The sequence below is a fragment of the Myodes glareolus genome, chromosome 1 (assembly GCF_982192425.1).
Source record: "Myodes glareolus chromosome 1, mMyoGla1.1, whole genome shotgun sequence".
NCBI lineage: Eukaryota > Metazoa > Chordata > Mammalia > Rodentia > Cricetidae > Myodes > Myodes glareolus.
This window is the reverse complement of record NC_142026.1, coordinates 57,359,120-57,383,917: the sequence shown is the minus strand read 5'-3', so window position 1 is coordinate 57,383,917 and position 24,798 is coordinate 57,359,120. Positions and strand designations below refer to the sequence as shown.

General features: G+C 50.8%; 1 protein-coding gene across 2 annotated transcripts; it reads left to right on the top strand.

Annotated features, from left to right (window-relative positions):
* Nucleotides 1-45: 45 nt before the first annotated feature.
* Map4k1 (mitogen-activated protein kinase kinase kinase kinase 1) lies at nt 46-24,753 on the top strand. Of its 2 annotated transcripts, XM_087907106.1 has the most exons (32): nt 50-1,167; nt 1,329-1,386; nt 1,506-1,596; nt 2,226-2,290; nt 5,250-5,305; nt 5,397-5,444; nt 5,602-5,644; nt 5,733-5,805; nt 6,580-6,711; nt 8,218-8,280; nt 8,379-8,460; nt 9,343-9,459; nt 9,667-9,745; nt 10,796-10,854; nt 10,938-10,981; nt 11,065-11,109; nt 13,707-13,749; nt 14,456-14,618; nt 14,695-14,777; nt 16,880-16,903; nt 17,746-17,830; nt 19,803-19,879; nt 19,965-20,025; nt 21,318-21,426; nt 21,508-21,566; nt 21,725-21,828; nt 22,418-22,592; nt 23,157-23,219; nt 23,296-23,385; nt 23,470-23,540; nt 23,896-23,951; nt 24,576-24,753. In XM_087907106.1, exons 1-32 carry the CDS (start codon nt 1,069-1,071, stop codon nt 24,643-24,645), a joined length of 2,487 nt encoding a protein of 828 aa, XP_087763232.1. In that variant the 5' UTR covers nt 50-1,068; the 3' UTR covers nt 24,646-24,753. The 2 variants fall into 2 exon arrangements, with proteins under 2 accessions (XP_087763238.1, XP_087763232.1); XM_087907112.1 differs by lacking the exon at nt 23,296-23,385 and having other exon boundaries at nt 46-1,167.
* Nucleotides 24,754-24,798: the final 45 nt, after the last annotated feature.

Genomic DNA, 24,798 nt, shown 5'->3' with positions numbered 1-24,798 from the left:
CCAGCAATCGTCATTTTTTTGCGAGCGCTTTGGTCTCACTTGAATGGAACCAACGGCGTGAGAAAAGGTTTAGTCTGTCTTATTTCGCAGGCGCCGGGAGGCGGAGTTAAGCTTTTCCCGGGCCGCTGCAAACCTTGTGCAGAAGCTCCGGACGCGCGTGCGCCGGAGGTAGATACGAAAGACGCCGGGGTTCTCTGGACGCATGCGTAGCCATAAACGCGTATAACTGCGCGAAGATTGCAGCGGTTTTCTCTTTGCGTTCATTCGGGTGCGAGGTGCTCTCTGAAGCCCTTCTTGCCCTGAAACAGTATCCAGTACCCTCACTTCCTCACTATTAAGTCCTTGATCTGTGATGTCTCCTGTTCGCTGGGGAGGCGAATGGCTCATGCACCTGGCGCGATTGCCGTGGCACTCTGGAGTCTCCGGACCCCGGACAGTGGCTACTTAACAAGCGCCTCGTGTCTAACATAGATTCCTTACACTTTAGGCGCGATGTGCAAGCACGTGCCATGTGGGCAGGTGCCCTGAGTGCATTCACATTGGTACACCTGGGAACCCAGACATGTGCACCTTGCGGACACCTTCGCAGGCATGCTGGAGCTGTCACTTAAGTGACGTGTATGTGCCACGAGTAAACAGGCCTACGCGCTGCTTAGCAAGCTTTGTGCAGATCTGCAACCTCTTGACTCCAAATCTTCAAGTACCTAGCAGAGGTTCTACTGTAACTTGTGACTCCTCCCAGAATAGGAGAGAGTTGGGGAAAGGATGCTAGGTCAGCCTCAGGTTGCAATTAAGATCTTTTGCATTGTATTTACATAGTGCCCTTCTGGGGGTAAAGGGGAGTCCCACGAGTCCCTAGGCAATCAGGCTCTTAGAACCCTGGGGACAGGGGTGGAGCCCTCTGCACAGCCTTGCAGCTGGGGCAGGAAGCGAGAGTGGGGAGGGGGAAGGCCACAGCCCGCAGAGTCAAGGCGGGCCCAGGACTTGTGGAGACAGAGGGTAATACTAAAGCTCGAGCCCTGAGGCCCTGCTGGCCCCTGGGCACCGGCCCAGCCGCGGCCTCCAGGGATGGCCCTTGTAGATGCCGACATCTTTAATAAGGACCCCCGGGAACACTATGATCTATTGCAGCGACTGGGTGGTGGAACCTATGGAGAAGTCTTCAAGGTGAGAAAGCCCTTCTGCCTCCTTCATTGACAAACCTAGGATAGTTGGGGTGAGGCCGACAAACGGCAGGACAAGAGGAAGCCAAGCCTTGGGTTTGGCTCAGAGATGCTGAGGGTGGCAAGCTATGGAGCCTGCCTGATGGCCAACTTCCCCTTTACAAGGCTCGTGACAAGGTGTCTAAGGACCTGGTGGCTTTGAAGATGGTGAAGATGGAGCCTGGTGAGAGAGGCCCCAGAAACTCCTTCCCCACCCCTACCTACCTTTACCTCTTAGGACAAGGATCATCATGTCCTTAAGGCACTGTTCATAGTCACTTTTCTCTCCTGCCCTGCTCACAGATGACGATGTGTCCACCCTTCAGAAGGAGATTCTCATGTTGAAAACTTGCCGGCATGCCAACATCGTGGCTTACCATGGCAGTTACCTCTGGTGAGGTCTTAGCCCATCCCCCAGGCCCAGCCTCTCATTTCTGATCAAGCATCCCTAACCAGGTCCTCAGTCCTAACCTACCATTTGTGACCCAGATAACCTAACTTGACCTCCGACCTGAGGACCCCCACTTTTAACTGGGGCATCCCAGCCTGATTCCCAGTCTGAAATTCCACCTTTTCTTACTGAGTACTCCCTAATCTAGGGACTAATCAAATATCAATCTGTTCCCTGCATCGCCCATTTCACCCTGCTTCCTTAATATGAGCCCCAAATTCTTCGGCCCCTAAGATCATGTCTCAGCTGTCCTGCTGATGACATCAATTCCTCAGACCTTGCGCTCTGGGCCTCTTTATCCTGTCTACCTCTCTGTGAACTCTCTGCCCTGTCCCCTAAGTCAGCCTGGGATGGCACAGGGGTGCCCTAGGATTGAAACCCAAAGACCTAAGTTCTAGTCACATTGCTCCAGCGTGTGCATTTCCTGGCCCATCCTCAACATCCTTTCTTGTGGGAACGAACAAATGGGGCACTCTGATGGGCAGGGGAAGTAAGATAGCCTCAAGCTCCTCCCCGAGCCTCTTCTTAGAGGTCACCATCATTGTTATTCCTGCTCTCTTGACACCCTGTAGGCTGCAGAAGCTCTGGATCTGCATGGAATTCTGTGGGGCTGGTTCTCTCCAGGACATCTACCAAGGTTAGAGGAAGGACAAGGGGACCCAGGCCCCCCTCAACCTCCAATCCACCCCTCTGGTCCCCTTGAATTTGTAATCTGGGAAGTGCCTTTGTGGTCCACACTTCATGTCCACCATGAGTCCCTCCCCTGGGCCCAGCTGGATGATGATGGGAACCCTGTGATGACCCAGCCCTCTAGCACTGTGGGTCCTGCCTTTCTTTCCCCAGGCAATAATCCCCTCTTCTTCCATGTCTTTTTCTTTGTTTTGGTATCTATATTTTCTTGCCAAAACATTCTTGGGTTAGGGCATTTCTGCATTTTCTTTCTTTTCTTCTTTTATTTCAGCATATTATAAAAGAATATGCTATTCTTTGTTATTGTTATTATTTTGGAAATGAGGGTCTCACTATGTAGTCCTGTCTTGCCTAGAACTCACTCTATAGACCAGGCTGGCCTCCAACACACAGAGCTCTGCCTACTTCTGCCTCCCTAGTGCTAAGATTCAGGCATGTGCTACCTGTACTGTTTCTACATTTTCTTTTCTTTCTTTCCTTTTTTTTTTTTTTTTCTTGACTTTTTGAGACAAGGTTTCTTTGTGTAACAGTTCTGGCTGTCCTGGAACTCACTTTGAAGACCAAGCTGGCCTCAGACTCACTGAGATCTGCCTGCCTCTGCTTCCCAAGGGCTGGGATTAAAGGTGTGTGCCACCACCACCACCACCCAGCTTGTTTCTACATTTTCTAACTCAGATTAATTGCTCAGACTTTTGGGCAATCAGTCAATGAATTTCTAGCCTGCAGCTTGACTTTCAGGGAACTTTGAGAGTAGGAGTTGGATAGGCCTTTCATCCCTCTCTCTTCTCTTCTCTCTTTCTCTCTTTCTTACACACACACACACACACACTTTTTTTTTGCCATAGTGTGTTTTGAACCTAGAGTCCTATGTTTGCTAGACAGCACTCTGAGCTATATCCCCAACCCTCTTTTCTTTTAAATTAATTTGCCTATTCTTTGAGAATTTTATATATGTATACAATGTATTTTTATCACACACCTTCAACTTCTAGACATTCTCCCAACACTCTTTTTTTCTTATTATTTTGAGACAGGATCTCAGTGAGTTGCCCAGGTTGGTCTTGAACTTGCGATCTCAGTACCTCAGCCTCTTGAGTAGCTAGTACTACTGGTCTGTGCAACCAAACCCTACACCTCAGCCCTCTCTGACGTTCTGGTGTTCACCTCTGTCTTATTATCTCTCTAACTCCTTCTAGCCCCCCTGAAATGTCCAAAAAGAGGAAACTTTATTAAAGGTCCTCAGACATCGAACTCGGTGGTAGAATGCTTGCCTGGCAGGATGGATCAAGGTCCCAGGTTTTATCTGGGCAACCCAGAATCTCCCCCAGAATGGGAAACTGAAGCCCACAGACAGGAGTGACTCACCCAGCCATTACGCAGGACCTGCTTTCTGCCACCACCCTCTGTCGTCTTTCTTTCACTGTCTTTCCCAGTCCTGCTTGTCTCTCTTGTCGCCTTGCTCTTGGTGCCTGTTCACCTCTCTCTGCTCCGACCCTCGGGCTTTGTCTCTGCATCACTGCCTTTATTCATCTTGCCTGCCCTCACATCACCCCTTCATAGACTCCCAGGATACCACTGTCCTCGTGGGGGAAGCTGCTCGCCCACATCGCCCTGGCCATTGCCCCCGTCCCCTGCCCTTGTTCTTCTTTTCACATCCCTGCTCCTGCTTCTTAGGGTCGCCTTGTGGACCAGCATGAGTAAGAGGTCATAGCCCTTCCCACACACATTTCCTGTTGTTGTTTCTGGTTCTGTTTTTTTTTCTTACCAATTATTAGCATATTAACATCTTATTTTTTCCCTTAATCCTATTTATCATTATTTATTAGCTTTTGAAATGACAGACAGGAGCTCCAGCACTGAGCTATTCCTCAGCTGTAATTGTCATCCTATATTTTATTTCTCTTGGAGTGTTCTCTCCACGAGAGTAGGGATTTTATCTTTTGTGTGTGTTTGCACGTGCATGTGCTAGTAATGGAACCCAGGGACTTTCACATGCTAGGCAAGGACTTTATTGCTGAGCCACGCCCCCAGCCCCTCACTGGGGGATTCTTTGCAGGTGCACTACCACTGAGTCACACCCCCTCAACCTTTTGGGATGATTATCTTGCTTGTAACAGAGTAGGACTTTGTAATTATTGCCAAATGACTGTTCTATCTTCCTCTGGACTAGAACATGCAGCTGTAGTCCCGAGGAGGACTGTCTCTCTCCCCTCCACATGCAGCTGTAGTCCCGAGGAGGACTGTCTCTCTCCCCTCCACATGCAGCTGTAGTCCCGAGGAGGACTGTCTCTCTCCCCTCCACATGCAGCTGTAGTCCCGAGGAGGACTGTCTCTCTCCCCTCCACATGCAGCTGTAGTCCCGAGGAGGACTGTCTCTCTCCCCTCCACATGCACATGTTCTCGGTTGTTTGGGAAATGGGTCTCTCCATGTAACCCTGATTGGTGTTAATATTTGTTCTTGTTGTTGTGATTTGGTTTTTCGAGACATGGTTTCGAGACATGTTCTGTGTAACAGTCTGTCTGTCCTAGAACTTGCTCTGTAGACCAGGCTGGCCTAGAACTCACAGAAATCTGCTTGCCTCTGCCTTCTGAGTGCTGGGATTAAAGGCTTGTGCTGCCACTACCCAGCTAGCGTCGATATCTGTATATAGCCCAGGCTAACCTTAAACTCAGGGCAACCCTCCAGCCTCAGCCTTCCCAGTAATAGAATTACAGTCAAGAGTAACCATGCTTGGCTCATCATCTTGCAGTCAGCCACAACCCTTCATCTCCCCTTCCCAGTTGTCCCATCTAAGGTCCCCTCCTCTTTGTGCATCCTGTCTGATGGCATGGGTGGAGGAAGGCTAGGGAACCCAGAGAGCCAGGGTTCCTGGCTCCTCTCCCAACAACTAGGATGACTTTTGCAGTGACTGGCTCTCTCTCCGAGCTCCAGATCAGCTACGTGTGCCGGGAAGTGCTCCAGGTGAGAAGGGGCCGGGGGCTCCCAAGGTGAGCAGGCGAAAGGGGCACAGGCAAAAGGGGCTCACTAGTCTGTTGTTTCCATCTCTCCCCAGGGTCTGGCCTACCTACACTCACAGAAGAAGATACACCGAGACATCAAGGTAGACTAGGGACCAGAGTGCCACTGAGGGTGGGTCGTGGGGGTGCTTAGGACTCGTGGTAGTTTTGAACTTTAGAGTGGAGTTACAGGTGTGGGAGCAAGGGAGCTCTGGGGAAGGATGTTCTCTGACAGCTTCTGATCCCTTCTCTGGTCCCCAGGGAGCCAACATCCTCATCAATGACTCTGGGGAGGTCAAGCTGGGTGAGTGGACTCGAGGGGTACACAGGGAACTGATGGAGGTTGAGGAGGGGATGGGCTAGATACATACTATTTTTATCTCTGCCTCCAGCTGACTTTGGGATCTCAGCCCAGATTGGGGCAACATTGGCCCGACGCCTCTCTTTCATTGGGACACCATACTGGTGAGGGGTGCTGGGTCAGCAGCTGGGGTGGGAACAGTGGCATTTCCTATTTTGGCTCCCTAGGATGTCCTTGGCTCTGCCTTCTCCTACCCAACACCCTTCCCCTCTCTTAGACTACCTTTTGAGTTTTTTATTTATCTGTGTCTCTTTCTGGCCCTTTCTGCCTGTTTCTCTTAGCATTTAGGATTTCAGTGGTGTTGTTTGTGTGTGGGGGGGTGTTGTTTGTTGACACGAGTTCTCCTCTAGCTCAGGCTGGCCTTGAACTCCTGATTCTCCAGGCTCCAGTTCCTACAGTTTTAGGATTAGAGGCAGGCACCACCACCACACCCAGCTTGGCTTGGTTTTTTACCTCCATCCCTATCTCTCCCCAAGTCTGTCTACTTCTGTGTTTTCTCAGCCTGTGGCTCTCTCTGTCTCTTTGTTTCTGTCTCTCTGGATTGTAGATCTCTTTGATTTTAATTTGTCTTATGGACTGCAGCTAGGTTTCGATACCATCACTTTATCACTATGCCATACTCTCAGCCTCCCTCTCTCCCTTTTTGAGACAGTGCCTCACTCTGTAGCCCAGGCTGTCCTCAAACTCACGGCAGCTTTCCTGCTTTAGCCCCCAGAGCACTAGCAGATCCCAAGCGTCCCCACACTCCCCTCTTCCTCCTCCTTTGGCCACTTTGCCTTGGTGTCCCTGTCCCCTGGCTCTGTGCCCCCATTTCCCCTCACTCTACCTCTCCCCTGTCCCTGGGCCACTCCTGGCTCTCTGAGGGTCTCTGCCTGCAGGATGGCACCAGAGGTGGCAGCTGTGGCCCTGAAGGGCGGATACAATGAACTGTGCGACATCTGGTCTCTTGGCATCACGGCCATTGAACTGGCTGAGCTTCAGCCACCTCTCTTTGACGTGCACCCTCTCAGGTAAAGGCTGGGGTGGTGGGTGTCCTTGGGCACCAGACCATGCTGAGGCCTGACCCTGCAACTATCCTTCGGCTGTGTCCTCACCTCAGATCAGATGCCTCTAGAGAGACCCCTGTGGCTCCCTGAGCACAGAAACCTTTTCTCAGATTTCCACAGCAAGGTTTTCAGTTCAGGGGTCCCCACCTTTTTGTGGGAGCAGGGTGTTTAGAGACATTGTTGCTCGTGTAGCCCTGGCTGGCCTCCAATTTTCTACATAGCTGAGGATAGCCTACATTCCAGATCCTCTTGCCCCAGCCTCTCACAGGTCTGTGAATGTCCATCATCTTTTGTTTATTTGTTGTTGAGACAGGGGCTCCCAATCTCCCTGTGTATCCCAGGCTGGTCTTGGATTCTGATCCTCCTGCCTTAGCCTCCGAGCTGCTGGCACTGCAGGTGCGGCCCTGCCCAGCTAGTAGACATTCCCACCTGGAGACTCATTCTGGATGGGCTTCCAATTTTCTAAAACATCATAAACAATTTTTCTCTTAGAAGTGACTTCACAGCCAGGCATGGCCACCTGTGATGCCAGCACTCAGGTAGTTAAGGCAGGAGGTCATGAGTGTGAGGCTAGCCTGAGCCATGCAACAAAAATCCTATCTAAAAATCACCGATAAAATGTGGCCATATTGAAATTAAAACCAAAACTGTATTTTCTTCTTTTTCCTTTTTCTATTTTTGTTTTTTCGAGACAAGGTTTCTCTGTAGCTTTGGAGCCTGTCCTGGAACTAGCTCTTGTAGACCAGGCTGGCCTCAAACTTCCAGAGATCTGCGTGCCTCTGTCTCCTGAGTGCTGGGATTAAAGGTGTGTCTGTCAGCCTGTCCGTGGAGGCCTTGATCTTCAGGCACTGCCCACTCTGTTGGTTTGTCCCGACAAGGTCTCTTCCGGGCCTGGCACTGGAAGATTCGGCTAGCCTGGCCCCAGCCACAGAGCTCCAGCTCTGGGTTACATGATCACCATCACATCCAGTTTATTTGTTTACACACATCTGGAGGTCAAAGGGCAATTTACAGGAATTCATTTGCTACTTCCACTCTGTGTGTCCTGGAAATTGAACTCAGGTCATCAGGCTTGGCAGCAAAGGCTTTCAGTTTTTCAAAATAATTTTAAAATTTTAATTTTTGTGTATTTGAGTGTGTGTGTGTGCACACATGTGCACTCTCCTGTGGGTGTGCAGAGGCCAGAGAAAGGTGTTGGGTGTCCTGCTCTCCCTCTGATCTTGGAGCTAGGCTGGTGGACAGCAAGTCCCAGGGACCCTCCTGTCTCTCCCACACACACTAGAGACACAGGCATGCCCCACTTCTTACAGAGGACCTGGGGATTTGAACTCAGATTCTGAGACTTGCATAGCAAGTGCTCTTACTATCTGAGTCACCTCCCCTATTTTATTTCCATCTGGGAACTTCTGAAGACATGAGATCTGTCCTGTTCCATGGGTCTGAACCCCATGTTCTTCCCTACTGCCCTAGGGTTCTCTTCCTCATGACAAAGAGTGGCTACCAGCCTCCTCGGCTGAAAGAAAAAGGCAGATGGTAAGGGCAGTGACCTGAGGGAGGGCAGAGGAGGAGTAGATGGGGTGAGGAGAAGAGCTCTGAGCCCCTCATCCCAGATCTGCCCTCTTCCTCCCAAGGTCGTCTGCTTTCCACAACTTTGTCAAAGTCACCCTCACTAAGAACCCCAAGAAACGCCCTGGTGCAGCCAAGATGCTCAGTGTAAGCCAGCCTCCCTCCAAGACTCCTCCCTGTCTCCTCCTCAGCCCAGGACTATCCAAGTCTTCCATGGCTCACAAGAGCACATAGAGCCCTGGTGGCCCCTTCAAAACCCCAGTCCCTCAGCATTTCCCAGGATTCTACCCACAGGACCCTTCAAACTGTTCCAGAGAACCCAGGCCTGGGGGCACAAGCCTGCAGTCTCAGCACTAAGAAGGTAGAGGTAGGAGGATCAGAAATTCAAGGCCATCTTTGGTTAAGTAGAGAGTTTGAGGCTATCCTTGGTTACTTGAGATCCTGTCTCAAAAAATAAAACTCAAACCAAATTAATACCCAGATATTTCTTTTCTGTTTAGTTGGTGTGTGTGTGTGTGTGTGTGTGTGTGTGTGTGTGTGTGTGTGCCTGCCTTTTTCTTTTGTTTTCATTTATTTGTTTGTTATGGTCTCCTGTAGCCCAGGATAGCCTCAAACTTGCTATACAACCAAGACTGACCTTGGACTCCTGGTCCTCCAGCCTCCACTTCCCAAGGGCTGGGCCTACAGGCATGAGCCACCACGTCTGGGTCTGGCTTTACCCCAGATCTCTCCAAGTTCTCCTTAGTTGCTGGAATATGCTAATTCCCAAATACCTCCAGACTTTCGCCTGAGAGTCTTCACCAAGCCTGGTCACTTCTAGGATACCCTGGAATTCCCCTCTCCCCTTCTGGGAACCCGAAATTCTTCTAATCTCTTAAGTCTTCTCAACATCTCTGGTCCCCTGAGGCTCCCAGCTTCCCTTTCCTTCTTCCTCAGTTGGTACCTCCCTCCGAGCAGTCTCTTACAGCAAGCCCAAGTCCTCACCTTCCCCTGCCATGCCAGCCCTCTGACCTCTGTCCCCTCTCATAGCATCAGCTGGTGTGCCAGTCAGGGTTGAACAGAGGCTTGATCTTGGATCTTCTTGACAAAATGAAGAATCCTGGGAAGGGGCCGCCTATTGGTGAGATTGACGACGAGGAGCCTGAGGTGAGGGCCTTGGTAGATGTGGCCGTGGGGACCTCAGGGCCTTTGCACAGGTTGCTCCTCCCACTGGGGAGCCCTCTGGAAGCCTGTAGGAGAAGGAAGATGGCACGAGGAAGGGAAGCCTGGCAGGGCTGGATACAAACTTTTACAAGAGAGAGGGTGGTGGCGCCAGGGGCCTTGGGCCCTGACACAGCTTACCTTTCTGTCCAGCCGCCCCCTGCCATCCCTCGGCGGATCAGATCTACCCACCGGGCCAGCCCACTGGGGGTCCCAGACACAGACTGCTGTCGTGAGTAGAGACCCCTACAATTTGGGACCACTGAGACCACTCGCTGACCATTAGGGGCTCAAATTCCAAGAAATTTTTGGTTCTGTAACCTTCAAACTGACACAGTGTCCCCTCCCCTCAGTCCCATGAGACCTCCCAGCTCTGACCCCAAAGATCCGTTGAGAATCTATGTAAAGACATGGTAGTGCACACCTCAAATCCCAGCCCTCAGGACGATTCCTGTGAGTTCAAGCTGCCTGGTCTACGTGGTGAGTTCCAGGCAGGGGCTACACAATGAGACCTTGTCTCAAAACAAAACAATGGCAAGAAAAAAATAGAACCAAAAAAAAAAAAGCCAGAATAAAACAAAAAAAAAATGCCCCAAAGACCAAAAACAAAATATGAAACATGAAAAAAAACCAAAAACAAACAAAAAACAGAAAAGGTTAAACAGGTTGGAGCTGTATCTTAATTGGTGAGGATTTGCCTTACACCCACGAGGTCCTGGGTCCAGCTTCAGTGTCAACTAAACTTGGTATATGATGAAATTTAGCTGTGCTACCTTGGGAAGTAGAGGCAGGAGGATCAGAACTTCATAGACATCCTTGACTGTGTAATGAGTTAGAGGCCAGGATTGCATGAGATCTTGTCTTAAAAATAAGTAGGGGGGCCAGCGAGATGGCTCAGTGGGTGGAGGTGCTCATGGCTAAGATGACCCGAACCCGCACGTGGAAGGATAGAACCAACCTCTGCGAGCTGTCCTCTGATACGCATGCCTCTTGCTCTCACAAAACAAATAAATACATGCAAGTTTTCATAAATTAAAACAACCTGTCAGAACCCCTAATACCCAAGTCTGAAAACAAACATCCCGCACCTGCTTTGAGCCCCTCTACCCCTCTGATGCCACTCTTGGACCCCCAAGTAAGACCCCTGTATCAAGGGCCCCTCCCACAAGGAACAGTAACCACCCCTAAAGTCCTGGTTCCAGTCCCCGACCCGACCCTGATTCTTTCTCAGCCCATCTCCCTGCCCCATCCCCCACTTATTTGTCTTATCCCCACTTCTCAGGACGGCACATGGAGTTCCAGAGGCTCAGAGGAGTGGAAGCCAGACCTCCAGCTGACACTGTGAGATGCCTCTCTGCTCACCCCAGCTGCGCCCCTCTTCCCCTTCTGCCCTGGGCCACACTGACTCTTTCCTGGTCTCACAGGTTTGCTTACAGGCCCCAGGAGACAGCCGGAGCACCAGCCCCAGGTCCACGACCCCTCCCCTGGGCTGGAGGGGAGGGCAATGGGTTAAGTGGGAGCCACCTGAGGCTCATGCCTGTCGTTCTTCAGGAGCCAACTGTCAGAGTCTGATGACGACTATGATGACGTGGACATGTAAGACCCCACGAGCCCTCACTGCAGCCCCAACCTTTCCTGTCACCCCATGGCTGATGACCCCCAGTGCAGCTCGTACCTTCCCTCCTCTGCTCCGATCCCTGGCCCCCAAGCCCTCTGCCTTCAAGCTGTTATTTTTTCTGCTGTATAGTACTCCATTGTGTAAATGTACCACATTTTTCTTATTCATTCTTCAGTCGAGGGGCATTTAGGTTGTTTCCAGGTTCTGGCTATGACAAACAAAGCTGCTATGAACATGGTTGAGCACATGTTTTTGTGGCACGATTGAGCATCCTTTGGATATATACCCAAAGTGGTATTACTGGGTCTTGAGGAAGGTTATTTCCTACTTTTCTGAGAAATCGCCACCACTGACATCCAAAGGGGCTGTACCAGCTTGCATTTCCACCAGCAATGCAGGAGTGTTCCCTTTTCCCCACAACCTCTCCAGCATAAGTTGTCATCAGTGTTTTTGATCTTGGCCATTCTTACAGGTATAAGATGGAATCTCAGAGTTGTTTTGATTTGCATTTCTCTGATGACTAAGGATATTGAACATTTCCTTAAGTGTCTTTCAGCCATTTTAGATTCCTCTGTTGAGAGTTCTCTGTTTAGATCTTTACTCCATTTTTTTTTATTGGATTATGTGATCTTTTGGTGTCCAATTTCTTGAGTTCTTTGTATATTTTGGAGATCAGACCTCTGTCTGATGTGGGGTTAGTGAAGATCTTTTCCCATTCTGTAGGCTGTCATTTTGTCTTGTTGACCATGTCCTTTGCTTTACAGAAGCTTTTCAGTTTCAGGAGGTCCCATTTATTAATTGTTTCTCTCAGTGTCTGTGCTGCTGGGGTTATATTTCGGAAATGGTTCCCTGTGCCAATGTGTTCAAGTATATTTCCCACTTTCTCTTCTATAAGGTTCTGTGTGGCTGGCTTTATGTTGAGGTCTTTGATCCATTTGGACTTGAAATATTTTTGGTTTTGGTTTTGTTTCCGAGATAGGGTTTCGCTGTGTAGCCCTAGGTTTCCTGGAATTCACTCTGTAGACCAGGCTGACTTAGAATGTACAGAGATCCACCTGCCTCTGCCCCCTGAATGCTGGGATTAAAGGTATGCACCACCACCCAGCCTTAAAACATTTTTTTAAAATTTGTTCTATGTGTATCAGTGTTTTGCCTGTTTGGACACATATACTCCTGGTACCCATGTTGTCATTGGATCCCCGGAATTGGGGTTTCAGGCTGTTGTGAGCTGCTATTGTGGGAGCTGGGAACCAAACCCAGGTTCTCTGAAAGAATAACCTGTCTCCCCAGCCTCTCATTTTAATTTTTTTGTTGTTTTGTTTTGTTTTTTGCTTTTTCGAGACAGGATTTCTCTGTAGCTTTGGAGCCTGTCCTGGAACTAGTTCTTGTAGACCAGGTTGGCCTCAAACTCAGAGATCCGCCTGCCTCTGCCTCCCAAGTGCTGGGATTAAAGGTGTGTGTCACCACCGCTCGACTTTGTTTTAATTTTTAATGAAATAAAAAAAAAATTTTGAATCTTCTAAGTGGTGGCATATACCTTTAATGCCAGCACTCAAAAGGCAGAGGCAGACCAATCTCTGACTTTGAGGCTAGCCTGTTCTACATAGTGAGTTCCAGGACAGTCAGGGTTACATAGAGAAACCTGTCTCAAGAAAAAAAAAAACCCAGAAAACAAATTGAGACAGAATCTTACTATGTATCCCCAGCTACATCTTTAGAATAGACTGGCCTCAAACTCATAGATTAAAGGCATGCCGAACTTCTACTTTCGTATTTGATACAGAGTATCATTAGATTGCCCAGGCTGGAGCTAAATTCATTCTGTAGCCCAGGCAATCCTACTGTGGCAGCTTTCTAAGGAACTGGTATTACCTGCCCAACCAGGCCTGCTCCTTCTACCTTCTACAACTTTGTATCTAATCCCCAACCAGCTTCGGCCTTGAGCTGCCCTCAGGCCTGGGCCTCACCCTCCTGTAGCTCACCTAACTCAGGCTCTGGTCCTGCAGCTTACCTGCCAACTTAAGCTTCGACCCCACTCTTCTCCCCCTTCTCTTGTCAGTCTCAGCCAGCGTCAGTCTGTAGCCCAAGCGGGTCTTGAACTCTCAATCCTCCTGCCTCTGCTTTCTGTGCAGGTGGGATTACAGGCTTGTGACTGGAGAGCCAACCTCAAACCAAATTTTGACCCACAGAAATTTCCCACAAAAGGCTTTAAGTCCCAGGCCTCGCTGTGCACCCCAGCAGTCATGTTGAGCCCCCATATTCTCCCTGCCCTGGCTAGGGGACAGTCTCGAGCCTTTTCCCTGTTCATTCTCCACCTTCTGTGCACTGGCATGCAGGGGGTGGGGGGAGGGGAGCAGAGGGTGAGGAATGGAGCCGGACCTCATGTCCTTTTGTGGACCATGTAACAGCCCAGAGCTGCTACTGCTGATGTGGTCATGACTGTCAGCCATGGAGTCCTTGGCTCCAGCCACTCCAGGTTACCCTGCTCCACCATCCCTCAGTCCCAGGCCACCGGTTTGAAACACCCATCTTGTCCTTTGCACCCACACCTGCTTTTTCTATCTTTGTGTTCTAGCCCTGTCCCAGCAGAGGACGTGCCTCCTCCACTGCCCCCCAAGGTAAGCCCTGGAGATCCTGAGGTCAAGTCCTGTGGTGCTGGGCACTTTCAATGTCTTCAGTTTGGCTGGGTGTGATGGTGCACACGCCTTTAATCCCAGCACTTGGGAGGCAGAGACAGGCGGATCTCTGTGAGTTCAAGCCAGCCTGATCTGCAAGAGTAAGTTCCAGGATAGTCAGGGCTACACAGAGGAACCCTGTCTCAAAACACAACAAAGCAAAACAAAGCAAAATATTTGGAGTTTGAAGTCAGAGATGTCTGAACACTGCAGAAAGCTTAAGCCTTTGGGGTACAGGATGGATGTAGAGAAACACAGCTGAAGCTGGGTGTGGTGCTGCACTCAGGGGGTGGAGGCAGAAAGATCAAGAGGTCAAGATCATCCTTGGGTATGTAGCAAGTTCAAGACCAGCCTGGGCTACACAGTGACCTAGTGAGGCAATGTCCCAAAACAAAACAGGTTGGCTGGCTGGGAGTCTGGAGTGATGGGTCCTGTGGGATCTGTCAAGTAGCTGGCCTAGCGCCCAGCATTAACCCTTTGTATTCTGGTGTATCTGATGTCCCTTCTCATGAGGACAAGGCAGGATGTCATGGGGCGTGCATAGCTATGGCTAACTCTTGGTCCTGAAAGAGGCGGGCATTGGGGTGCAAGGTGTATTTCTTCTGGGACTTCTCACATGTCTACTTCCTCTACACTCTTGTCTCCATAGCCCAAGTTCCGGTCTCCATCTGATGACGGTTCTGGAGGGGTAGGAGACGATGGACAACTGAGCCCAGGGGTGCTGGTCCGGTGTGCCAGTGGGCCTCCTCCACGTACTCCCCGTCCTGTGCCTCCCCTAGCCACACGCAACCCCCATCTCACAGCCCACTCAGGTACCAGGCCCTCCCAGGGGCGGAAGATAGGTAGGTTGAAGGTCTCTCGGCCTGATCTTGCTTAAATCCCTATCAGATCCCTCACTGTGGAACCCACCTGCTCCAGAGCCGGGCCAGCCCCCACTCCTACCCCCTAAGAAGGAAAAAATGAGGAGAAAGGTGAGAGCTAGCTACAGGCTTGGGATGGGCTGGGGCGGCCCAGTGGGAGATGGTCCTTCCTCTGTGTCAAACACTATGGGAGGTGTGTCTGTGCCTGTGGGTGGGTGGATGCACGGGCGTGTGGGTGGATGCTCAGGCATGTGGGTGGATGCACAGGCGTGTGGGTGGATGCACAGACGTGTGGGTGAATGCACAGGTGTATGGGCATAGTTTTCTGTCTCACCAGACAGCTTCTAAATAACCACACAGATACTTATTATTAATTATAAATGCTCAGTCAATAACTTAGGTTTGTTACTAACTAGCTCTTACAACTTAAAATAACTCATATTTCTTATTGACATTCTACCACATGGCTTGGTACCTTTCTTCAACATGGAATGTTCGTTTTGTCATCTTGCTTCTCCTCAAGTCAGCTGGCAACTCTGCCTTTCTTCATCCCAGAGCTCTCTCCCTGTCTGCAAGTCCCACCTAACCTCTTCCTGCCTAGCTTTTGGCCTTTTAGCTCTTCATTAAACCAATGAGAACAACTCATCTTCACAGTGTACAAAAAGACTATTCCACAACACAGGCACGTGGGTGGATGCTCAGGCACATGGGTGGATGCACACATGGAAGCCAGAGGACATCAAGTGATCTGCTCTGTCAGTTACCTTCTTATTTCTTTGAAACAGTCTCTCACTAAAGTTGGAGCTAGGCAGGTGACAGCAAGCCTCAGGGATCTGCCTGTCTCTGGGAGGAGCGTAGCTATGCCTAGCTTTTTAAACTTTTATTCTTCTCTCATATATTAATTACATCCCGGCTGCAGTTTCCCCTCCCTCCACTCCTCCCAGTTTGCCCCCTACCTCCTCTTGGCCCCAGATCAACTCCTTTTCTGTTTCCTTTAAAAAAGAAAAAGAAAAGAAAAGAGACAAAGAGCTGGCCTCCCAGGGATAGCCACCAAACATTGTCTCCACCAAACATTGTATCCAACCAAACATTGTATCCACCAAACAATGTATCCACCAAACAATGTATCCACCAAACATGTATCCGCCTAACAGAATACAATAAAACTAGGCAAAACCCCTTATATCAAGGCTGCACAAGGCAACCCAGCAGGAGGAACTGTATTCCAAGCATAGGCTAGAGTCAGAGACACCCCCACAAGAACACTAAGCTACACAACCATACGTATATGCAGAGGATCTTGCTCAGACCCATACAGGATTTGCGATTGTCACTTCAGTTTCTGTGAGTCCTGCTTATTGATTCTGTGGACTGTGTTCCCATGGTATCCTTGACTCCTTCGGCTCCTACAATCCTTCCTCCCCCTCTTTTTCAAGGTTCCCCCGGCTCCACCTAGTGTTTGGCTGTGGGTCCCTGCATCTGCTCCCATAGGTTGCTGGATTATGCCTCTCTACTAACAATTGCATGCTCAGTTTTTTAATGAGGGTCTGGGAATCTGAATTTGGGAGTGTAGTTTAGCCTTCCCATTCCTGTGATAAAACTCCCACCCAAACCAGCTTGGGGAGGAAGGGTTTTGTTTTGTTTCCACTTCCACTTTACAGTCCACCATTCAGAGGAGTCGGGGCAGAGCCCAAGGAGGAACACTGCTTTCTGGCTTGCTCCTCAGGGCTTGCTCAGCTTGCTTTTCTATACAACCCAGGTCACCTGCCCAAGGGTGGCACCATCAGGATGGGCTGGGCCCTCCCACATTAATCAATAATATAAAAATGTCCCACAATTAGGTAGAAGCAATTTCTCCAGTTAGGGTACCCTCTTTACAAATAACTCTAGTTTGTGTCAAGTTGACAAAAAAACAAACAAACAAACAAACAAACAACCTGACCAGCACAAGAGAGCTTACTTAGAATTCTGCAGTAGAAGGCTGGGGCCCCAGCTCACCTTATGGAGTCTGTCTAGTTCAACAGTGAGGGGCTGGAGGCATGGCTCAGTGGAGGAGGGCTCAGCTGCTACGCCAAAGCCTTGCATTCTATCTCCAGGATGTGCAAAGATATGAGTAAGGGGGGGCTTCCAGGCCAAATGGGGGTACATAGGAGACTTTGTTTAAAGATATGGGAGGAGAGGGACCCCAGAGGTGGCTGTTTTCTGTTCCACAGATGGAGAAAACGAAGCGCCGCGAGGTAAGCAGCTTAAGAGGGTCACCCATAAGACATCCCTTATCCATGGAGGATCCAGTTCAAGACCCCCCCCCACCATGGATGCCTCACACTGGCTAGTACCCAACCCTGTATTTTCCACTGATATGTGTACCTACCGGGGGGGGGGGTTCGTTAATAGATACAGTAAGAGGTCTATTGTAGAGTCAGGGTGTGGTGGCACACATCTGTAATACCCAGCACTGGGGAAGCAGAAGCAAGAGAGCCAGCTTGGACTACATAGAGAAGCTAAGGCCAGTCTGGACTACAGGAGACCCATGTAAAAATGAAGAAAAAGCTAAAACAAAACATAATTATTATTTTGTTGTTTTTGTTTTTCAAGACAGGGTTTCTCTATGTAGCCCTGTCTGTCCTGGAACTCACTGTAGACCAGGCTGGCCTTGAACTCAAAGATCTGCCTGCCTCTGCCTCCAGAGTGCTGGGATCAAAGGCATACACCACCACTGCCCAGCAAATGATTTATTTATTTTATGTGCAATTGATGTTTTCTCTGCACGTATGTCTGGGTGAGGGTGTCAGATCCCCTGGAACTGGAGCTATAGACAGTTGTGAACTGCCATGTGGTTGCTGGGAATTAAACTCGAGTCCTCTAAAAGAGCAGGCAGTGTTCTTAACCACCGTGCCATCTCTGTAGCCCCAGCATGATTTTTTTTTAATCTTTGAAATCTTTCATGTAATAGTTTTTGGACCACGCCTACACAGATGGGATGGGGTGGGGAGTGTGGGGGTCTCTGAGGATAGGCAGAGTCTGAACCCTGTGCTTAACTTCCTGTCCTCTGTTCATTGCTGCTCTACCCACTGACCAGGGATGTGCCCTTCTTGTGAAATTATTCAACGGCTGCCCCCTCCAGATCCACAGCACAGCTGCCTGGACACACCCCTCTACTAAAGGTGGGTATTCTGGAGGTCCAAAAGAGACTGGAGTGAGGGGCCAGATGGGGATGAGGGGACCCTAATGGGAGCACAAAGGGGTACAGGAAGAATAGTTTTATTTTAATTTTGTGGAAATTAAATTACTTATGAGTGATTTTACCTGCATGTATGCTTGTCTACCACGTGCATGCAGTGTTGGCAGAGACCAGGAGAGGGCGTTGTATCCCTGGAACTGGAGTTAGAGATGGTTGTTCACTGACACATGGGTGCTGGGAACCGAAATGCAAGAGAACAAGTGTTCTTAACCACTGGGCCACCTCCCCCACCCCAGGAGGGTCTTTTTTGTTAGTTAGGACTTAGGTTTTTATGTTTAAGATAATGTGAGTCTTTTTAAAATATATCATTATTTGAGAATGTAATACAATGTATTTTGATCATCTTTGTCCCTCCCTTCCCAGATCCAATCCTATTTTCCATCCCCTCCCAACTTACTGTCCTTTTTTTTTTTTTTAAGTCATGGAGTCTAATTTGTGTTGTCCCTTTACTCATGACTGCGAGGCCAGCCACTAGAGCATAGTTAACCCTTAAGGGAAACTGACTTTTCCTCCCCAAGAAGCCATCAATGGGTGGATGCTGTGTACATGTTTGTGCACATAAGCCCAGGTGTCCACAGAACCTAGAATAGTGTAAGAACCCCTGAACCTGCAGTTGCAGGTGGTTGTGAGCCCCCAGGTATGGGTGCTGGGAACCAATCAAACTCAGGCCCTTGGGGAGTGGTGGGTGTTTAGCTCCAGAGGAAGAGTCTTAATGGAGTGATGCTGGCTTAGACAGATTTGGTGCAGAAGCTGTGGTTGCTGTCAGATCTGGAGATCTATGAGGGGAAGTGAAAGGATGACGTCAGAGATGAGCACTAGAGAAGGTGGAGTTTAGAGGCCAGAGGTGTCTGAATAAGACAGTCTAGAGGCAGGGGTCCATGATGACTGGGATCAGCTTTGGGGGGCCACGGGTTTGACTGCAGCGGAAGAGGACAGAGTCTGGAGACGACAGACAGGGGATAAGATTGAGGGAGGTCAGTATTAAATGACGTAAGAGGCTTAGAATGGAGGTGTGCACCTTTGACCACAACACTCCTGAGGCTGAGGCAGGAGGATCATCACAGGTTTGAGGCCAGCCAGGGCTGTATGGTAAGAGCCTTCTTAAAAACAAACAGCAGAGCAGTGCAAAGCACACTGGTAACCCAGCTCTTAGGAGGTATAGGCCAGAAGATCAGGAGTTTAAGGTCAACTTTGGTTTCATGGGGAGGTCAAGGGCCAGTGGAATTCTTGTGACTAGATCTCTTAAAACAAGAGACAGGCTTGGGAGGTGACTCAGCAGTTAAGAGCACCAGCTGCTTTTTCAGAGGACCCAGGTTCAGTTCCCAGCTCCCACAGGGTGGATCATAGTCTTCTCTAACTCTAGTTCCAGGAGATCTGCCTCTCCTGGCCTCTGCAGGCATTACATGCACATGGTACATAAACACACATGTAGACAAACACTCATACACATAGAATAAAAATAAATTTTTATTTTATTTTATTTTTTATTTTTTTTAGTGAGAGACAGGCATCAGAACTAAGTAGTCTCACTGGATAGAAAAGGCCATATTGGGGGTCCAGAGTCAAAGCCAGCCCACAGACAGGCATAGTGGTTGGAGCTGAGCGCTGGGGAAGAAGGGGCGGGTCTTAGAGAGCTGCTGCTGGGGAAGCAAGTGTGCAGCTCGTGTGAAAATTAGAGTTGGCAGATCAGGGACAAAGAACTGCCAGACACTGGCAAGTCACAGAGCAGGGTCATGGGGGCTGCTTGGGGGGTTGAGATACTGGGGATGCCAGTCTGAGGAAGAATTAGTATGAAAGGGTGGGGGTGGGATAGAAGGCCAGTTTGGGACAAAGATCTGGGAGGTTCTTCCCCCATAATGAGAGACCCCAGCAACCATTTTGTCTGGCCCACTCAGACCAGCACCTGCTCCTGGGTGCAGAGGAAGGCATTTTCATACTGAACCGGAATGATCAAGAGGCCACGCTGGAGATGGTGAGGTTTGGGGACAGTGCTGGAAGGGGGGCGGAGTGGCATAGGGTTGACTGGTGATCACAGAAGTCACCCCTGTTCTCTGCAGCTCTTCCCTGGCCGGACAACCTGGGTGTATTGTATCAACAACCTCCTCATGTCTCTCTCAGGTCAGCCTGTGGGCTGGGGGAGGGGCAGGGGCCAGGAGCTAAGGATGGGGGGATAATGTGTGGATGAGTCTTAAGCTTCACTGAGCCTGAGGTTTAAATCACCACTTTCCTACTGGGTGAGCAGAAGGCACGGGGCTGCTCTCCCTGAGCCTCGGTTTTCATATCTGTACGATCTCAGATTTTTCCATATCTCGGAAATCTCCCCCCTCAAGTTGGTCATGAGTTCATCTTAACAATAAATTCGTCTTTAAATACCTGGGTACACCGGTCATCTCTGGGTGTAGCTGGTGCACTCTTTAATCCCAGAGCAGAAGAGACAGGGCAGGAGGTCTGAAAGGCAGGACTTACTCCCCCTTCAAGTCTGTAACACAGACTGATGAAGTTACAGGACTTTTTGCTGCTTGGTTTTTGGTAACAGGGTAGGTGTATGCTTACAAATGTGCTACCACTGAGCTGTGTGCCCAGCAGCATCCTTCCCCCATGCTTTCTGAGACAGAATTCCCACTATGTATCCCAGGCTAGCCTTGAACTTGGGGTGGTTCTCTGGCCTCAGCCTCCCAAGTCCTGAGATTACAAGCAAGTACCACCACTCCCGGCATAGGTAGGTTTTTGTTGCTGTTTGTTTGTTTTGGTTAAACTTTGACACATGTACCAAGTGTGGTGGTACCCACCTGTAATCCCAGCACTCAGGAAGGAGCCAGGAGGATGGGAGTTCAAGGCCAGTCTCAGCTATGTGGGGTGTCAGAGGCCAGCCTGGACCACATGAGACCCAGTTTTGAGAAACAAGCACTAACAATAAATAAACAAACCCCAGGTGCAACTTCCCAGGTTAACTTCCTAGTTAAACTTCCCTCACCTGGCTGCTGCTGTGCTGTGTGGGCAGAGAGCCCATCCTGCTGCTCTGCCCCCTTCCCCAGCACCCACAGTGCCTGGTCACCCCCCAGCACCCACAGTGCCTGGTCACCCCCCAGCACCCACAGTGCCTGGTCACCCCCCAGCACCCACAGTGCCTGGTCACCCCCAGCACCCACAGTGCCTGGTCACCCCCCAGCACCCACAGTGCCTGGTCACCCCCCAGCACCCACAGTGCCTGGTCACCCCCAGCACCCACAGTGCCTGGTCACCCCCCAGCACTCACAGTGCCTGGTCACACCGGTTCCTTCAGACGGGAAGGGTAGGAATGTGTGGAAGGAAAATGGGATCTGCGTGCTGGGGCCAGCCAAGGGCTGGGAGACAAGATGTTAAGGGGTCCTAAAACCGCTTCCCACTCCCCCTCCATGGACACACTGCAGGGAAGACCCCCCACCTATATTCTCATAGCATCCTGGGCCTGCTGGAGAGGAAAGAGATACGAACAGGAAGCCCCATCGCTCACATTAGCCCTCACCGGTTACTGGCCAGGTACCAGACCCAAAGGGCACCATTGGCTTCCCCCGCCCCTCCTGCTATCCTTGTGGTCACTCACACTTCCGTCTTCTTCAGAAAGAATATGGTCTCCACTAAGGTCCAGGATACCAAAGGCTGCCGGGCCTGCTGTGTGGGTGAGAGCCAGGCTCAGGGTGCTGGGAGGGTGGGTAGGGGTGGTGCTTGGACATTATTTACTCAGTAAGACTGAGGCAAGGTGTCCAGGGCCCCAGGGAAAGATATGGAGTGCTCGGGAAGGAGGAAGACCCTGACCCATTCTTGTCTGCTTCCACAGCTGAGAGCGCTAGCTCTGGGGGCCCGTTCCTGTGTGGGGCTCTGGAGACGTCTGTGGTCCTGCTCCAGTGGTACCAGCCGATGAACAAATTCCTGCTTGTCCGGGTAAGGCTGCAGGGCAAGGGTGCTGCCACCATTCGCACGTACAGAAAGAACTGGAAGAACCCTCTCCCAGCAGGCCCCGCCCATCCTGAGGCATTCTGAAAACTCTGAGGGTCTGGAGAGACGGCTCAGGCTCAGTGATTAAGAGCACTGGCTGCTCTTCCAAAGGACCTGGTTTAATTCCCAGTTCCACACGGCAGCTCACAACTGTCTGTAACTAACTCCAGTTCCAGGGGATTCTACATCCTCACACAGACATACATGGAGACAAAACACCAATGCACATAAAATAAAAATAAGTAAATCATTAAAAAAAAACAAACATTTCTGATCCATAAGACCTGCACCTAGCCGGGCGATGGTGGTGCACGCCTTTAATCCCAGCTCTCGGGAGGCAAAGGCAAGAGGATCTCTACAGAGCTAGTTCCAGGACAGGCTCCAAAGCTACAGAGAAACCCTGTCTAGAAAAACAAGAGAGAGAGAGAGAGAGAGAGAGAGAGAGAGAGAGAGAGAGAGAGAGAGCGAGAGAGAGCTGCACATTTTGTTTTCCCCAAGAGCCTTCCTGAGCAGCCCTTCTCCCTGCGGCCCGCAGCAGGTGCTGTTCCCGCTACCCACGCCGCTGCCAGTGTTCGCGTTGCTGACAGCGCCGGGCTCCGAGCTGCCAGCCGTGTGCATCGGCGTGAGCCCCGGGCACGCGGCGAGGTCGGTGCTTTTCCACACAGTGCGTTTTGGTGCCCTGTCCTGCTGGCTGGACGACTCCAGCACGGGTGAGTGAGTTGTGCCACAGAGACTTGGGGCTGCAGAGGGGGCGGGGACTGTAAGGGAGGGAGGGGCTACAAAAGGGAGGGACTGCAAGGGTGGGAGGAGCTGAGAGAGGAGGGGCTTCAAGGGAGGGAGGGGCTACTGGGGAAGGCGTGGCTGTAGGGATGAAAGAGGTGGTGCTGCAGGATTGGGGGGACCTTGGGGGAAAAGTTGCAGACAAAGGCAGGGTTGCAGGGACGGGGTTCAAGTTGCAGCAAAGGGGTGGGGCTACGGGGAGAGGGCGGGGCTTCAGAAAAGAGGTCTGGTTGCGGGAAAGGACTGGACTGTGGGAAGAGACTGGGTCGAAGGATGGTGGGACTACAGATTAAGGCAGCCAGGGCAGAGGCAGTTTATTCCTTGTGGAGGGGAGGGTCAGAGTGGCTGGGCTAAGCCTGAGCCAAAACTGAGAAAGAGATGGACCGGGTCAGATGGATAATAGCGTGGGGCCTGTGTGGCAGGCAGGGATCTGAGGGGCGCTAGTTGAATAGAGGGCCAGGCAGTTTGTTCTTAAGCCCCTGCCTCTCACACAGAGCACAAGGGACCAGTGCAGGTGACCCAAGTTAATGAAGACATGGTGATGGTGTTGATGGATGGTGAGTGCTTCCTCCCTCCCCTTCCTGGTCCTCAGCCCAGGACTGTGTTCAAATCCCTTCCCCCACTTCCTCCCAGGCTCTCTGAAGCTAGTGACCCCAGAGGGGGCACCAGCTCCCGGGCTTCGCACCCCTGAGATTCCCATGACGGAAGCCGTGGAGGCTGTGGGTATGTGCTGGGAGGAGAGGGCCTCGGAGTCAGGGGTGAGAGTTCTGTGACCTGAAGGGTCACAGGCAACTGATTTCTCTCCAGCTATGGTGGGGGACCGACTCCAGGCCTTCTGGAAACATGGAGTTCAGGTGTGGGCTCCAGGCTCGGAACAGGTAGGCCCTCCCCTTCAGTTCACACTGCCTTGCCCTCTCCTCAGTCTTCTCATCCTTTAAATGGGCTTGGAGAAGCCCCGGGTCCCAGAACAGTCACTCCCACCGGAAGTGGGAAGTCAGAAGAAAGAAGAAAGGCACTGTGCTGGCTTCCTAGGCCCTTTGATCGACTCTGTACAGCTGCCTATCAGACAAGGCACTGTGGTTCTTCAAGTTAATGGTCTTGGATGCAGGGCAGCAAAGTCATTTGCTCAGAGTCACACAACTTAGCAAGTGGTTGTGGGGTTAGACTTCTCCATGGGAAGCCATGTGTGTAGAGAGGGGTCATCCTGCAGACACATCCACGCTCTCTCCACAGCTGCTGCAGGAGTTGAGAGACCCCACCCTCACCTTCCGTCTGCTCGGCTCCCCCAGGTATGGCAGTGGGGAGATGGACAGAGGAATAGGAGGGGCTGCTGGTGCGGAACAGTGGTTTCTGAGGCTGGTTCTTCCTTGGCCTAGAACAGCCTCCCATGCTCTATTACTAAGTTCCCTCCTAAGGCTCCAGCTCCACCGTGATTCTTGGCAGCCTTAGCCGATATCCTGGGGTGGAAGCTTCCTGCTTCTGTGTCCCTTTATTTACCCTTCGTGTTGGGAGTGTGAACTCCCAGGGCTCCTTTCCTGTTGTTTCTGTCAGTGTCCCACCATGTAGCCCCAGCTGGTCTCCATTCTCTCTTCTCTCTTATTACGCTGCGGGGGAGGGCATCTTTGAAGGCGATTCTCTCCTACCATGTGGGTCCCAGGGACTGAACTCAGGTCATTAAGTTTGGTGGCAGGCACCTTCACTTACTGAGCTATCTCACCAGCCCTGTTCAGACTCCGTATGTAGCTGAGGATGACCCTGAACTCCAGATCTTTCTGCCTCAGCCTCCTGGTTTTGGGGATCATAGGCATGTCCCACCATGCTTAGTCACTGTCACAGCCCAGCAGTGGAATGGCAGATTCTGGTAACTACTTTGGGAATGAATTAGAGAATGACTTGACCTCTCTCTTCTTCAGACCTGTTGTGGTGGAGACTCGGCCCTCGGATGACCCCACCGCCCCTAGCAACCTCTACATCCAGGAATGACCATCTGAGAGGGCATGCCATGACTAACAGACCTCTGTAGATTCCTAACAGACACACTAGTGGTCACAACATGTCCTTATCTTATAATAAACATGACTTCAGACTGTTGTCATCTTGCTTTTCTTGTGGGGGGATTTTTGGATGCTCAGTCCC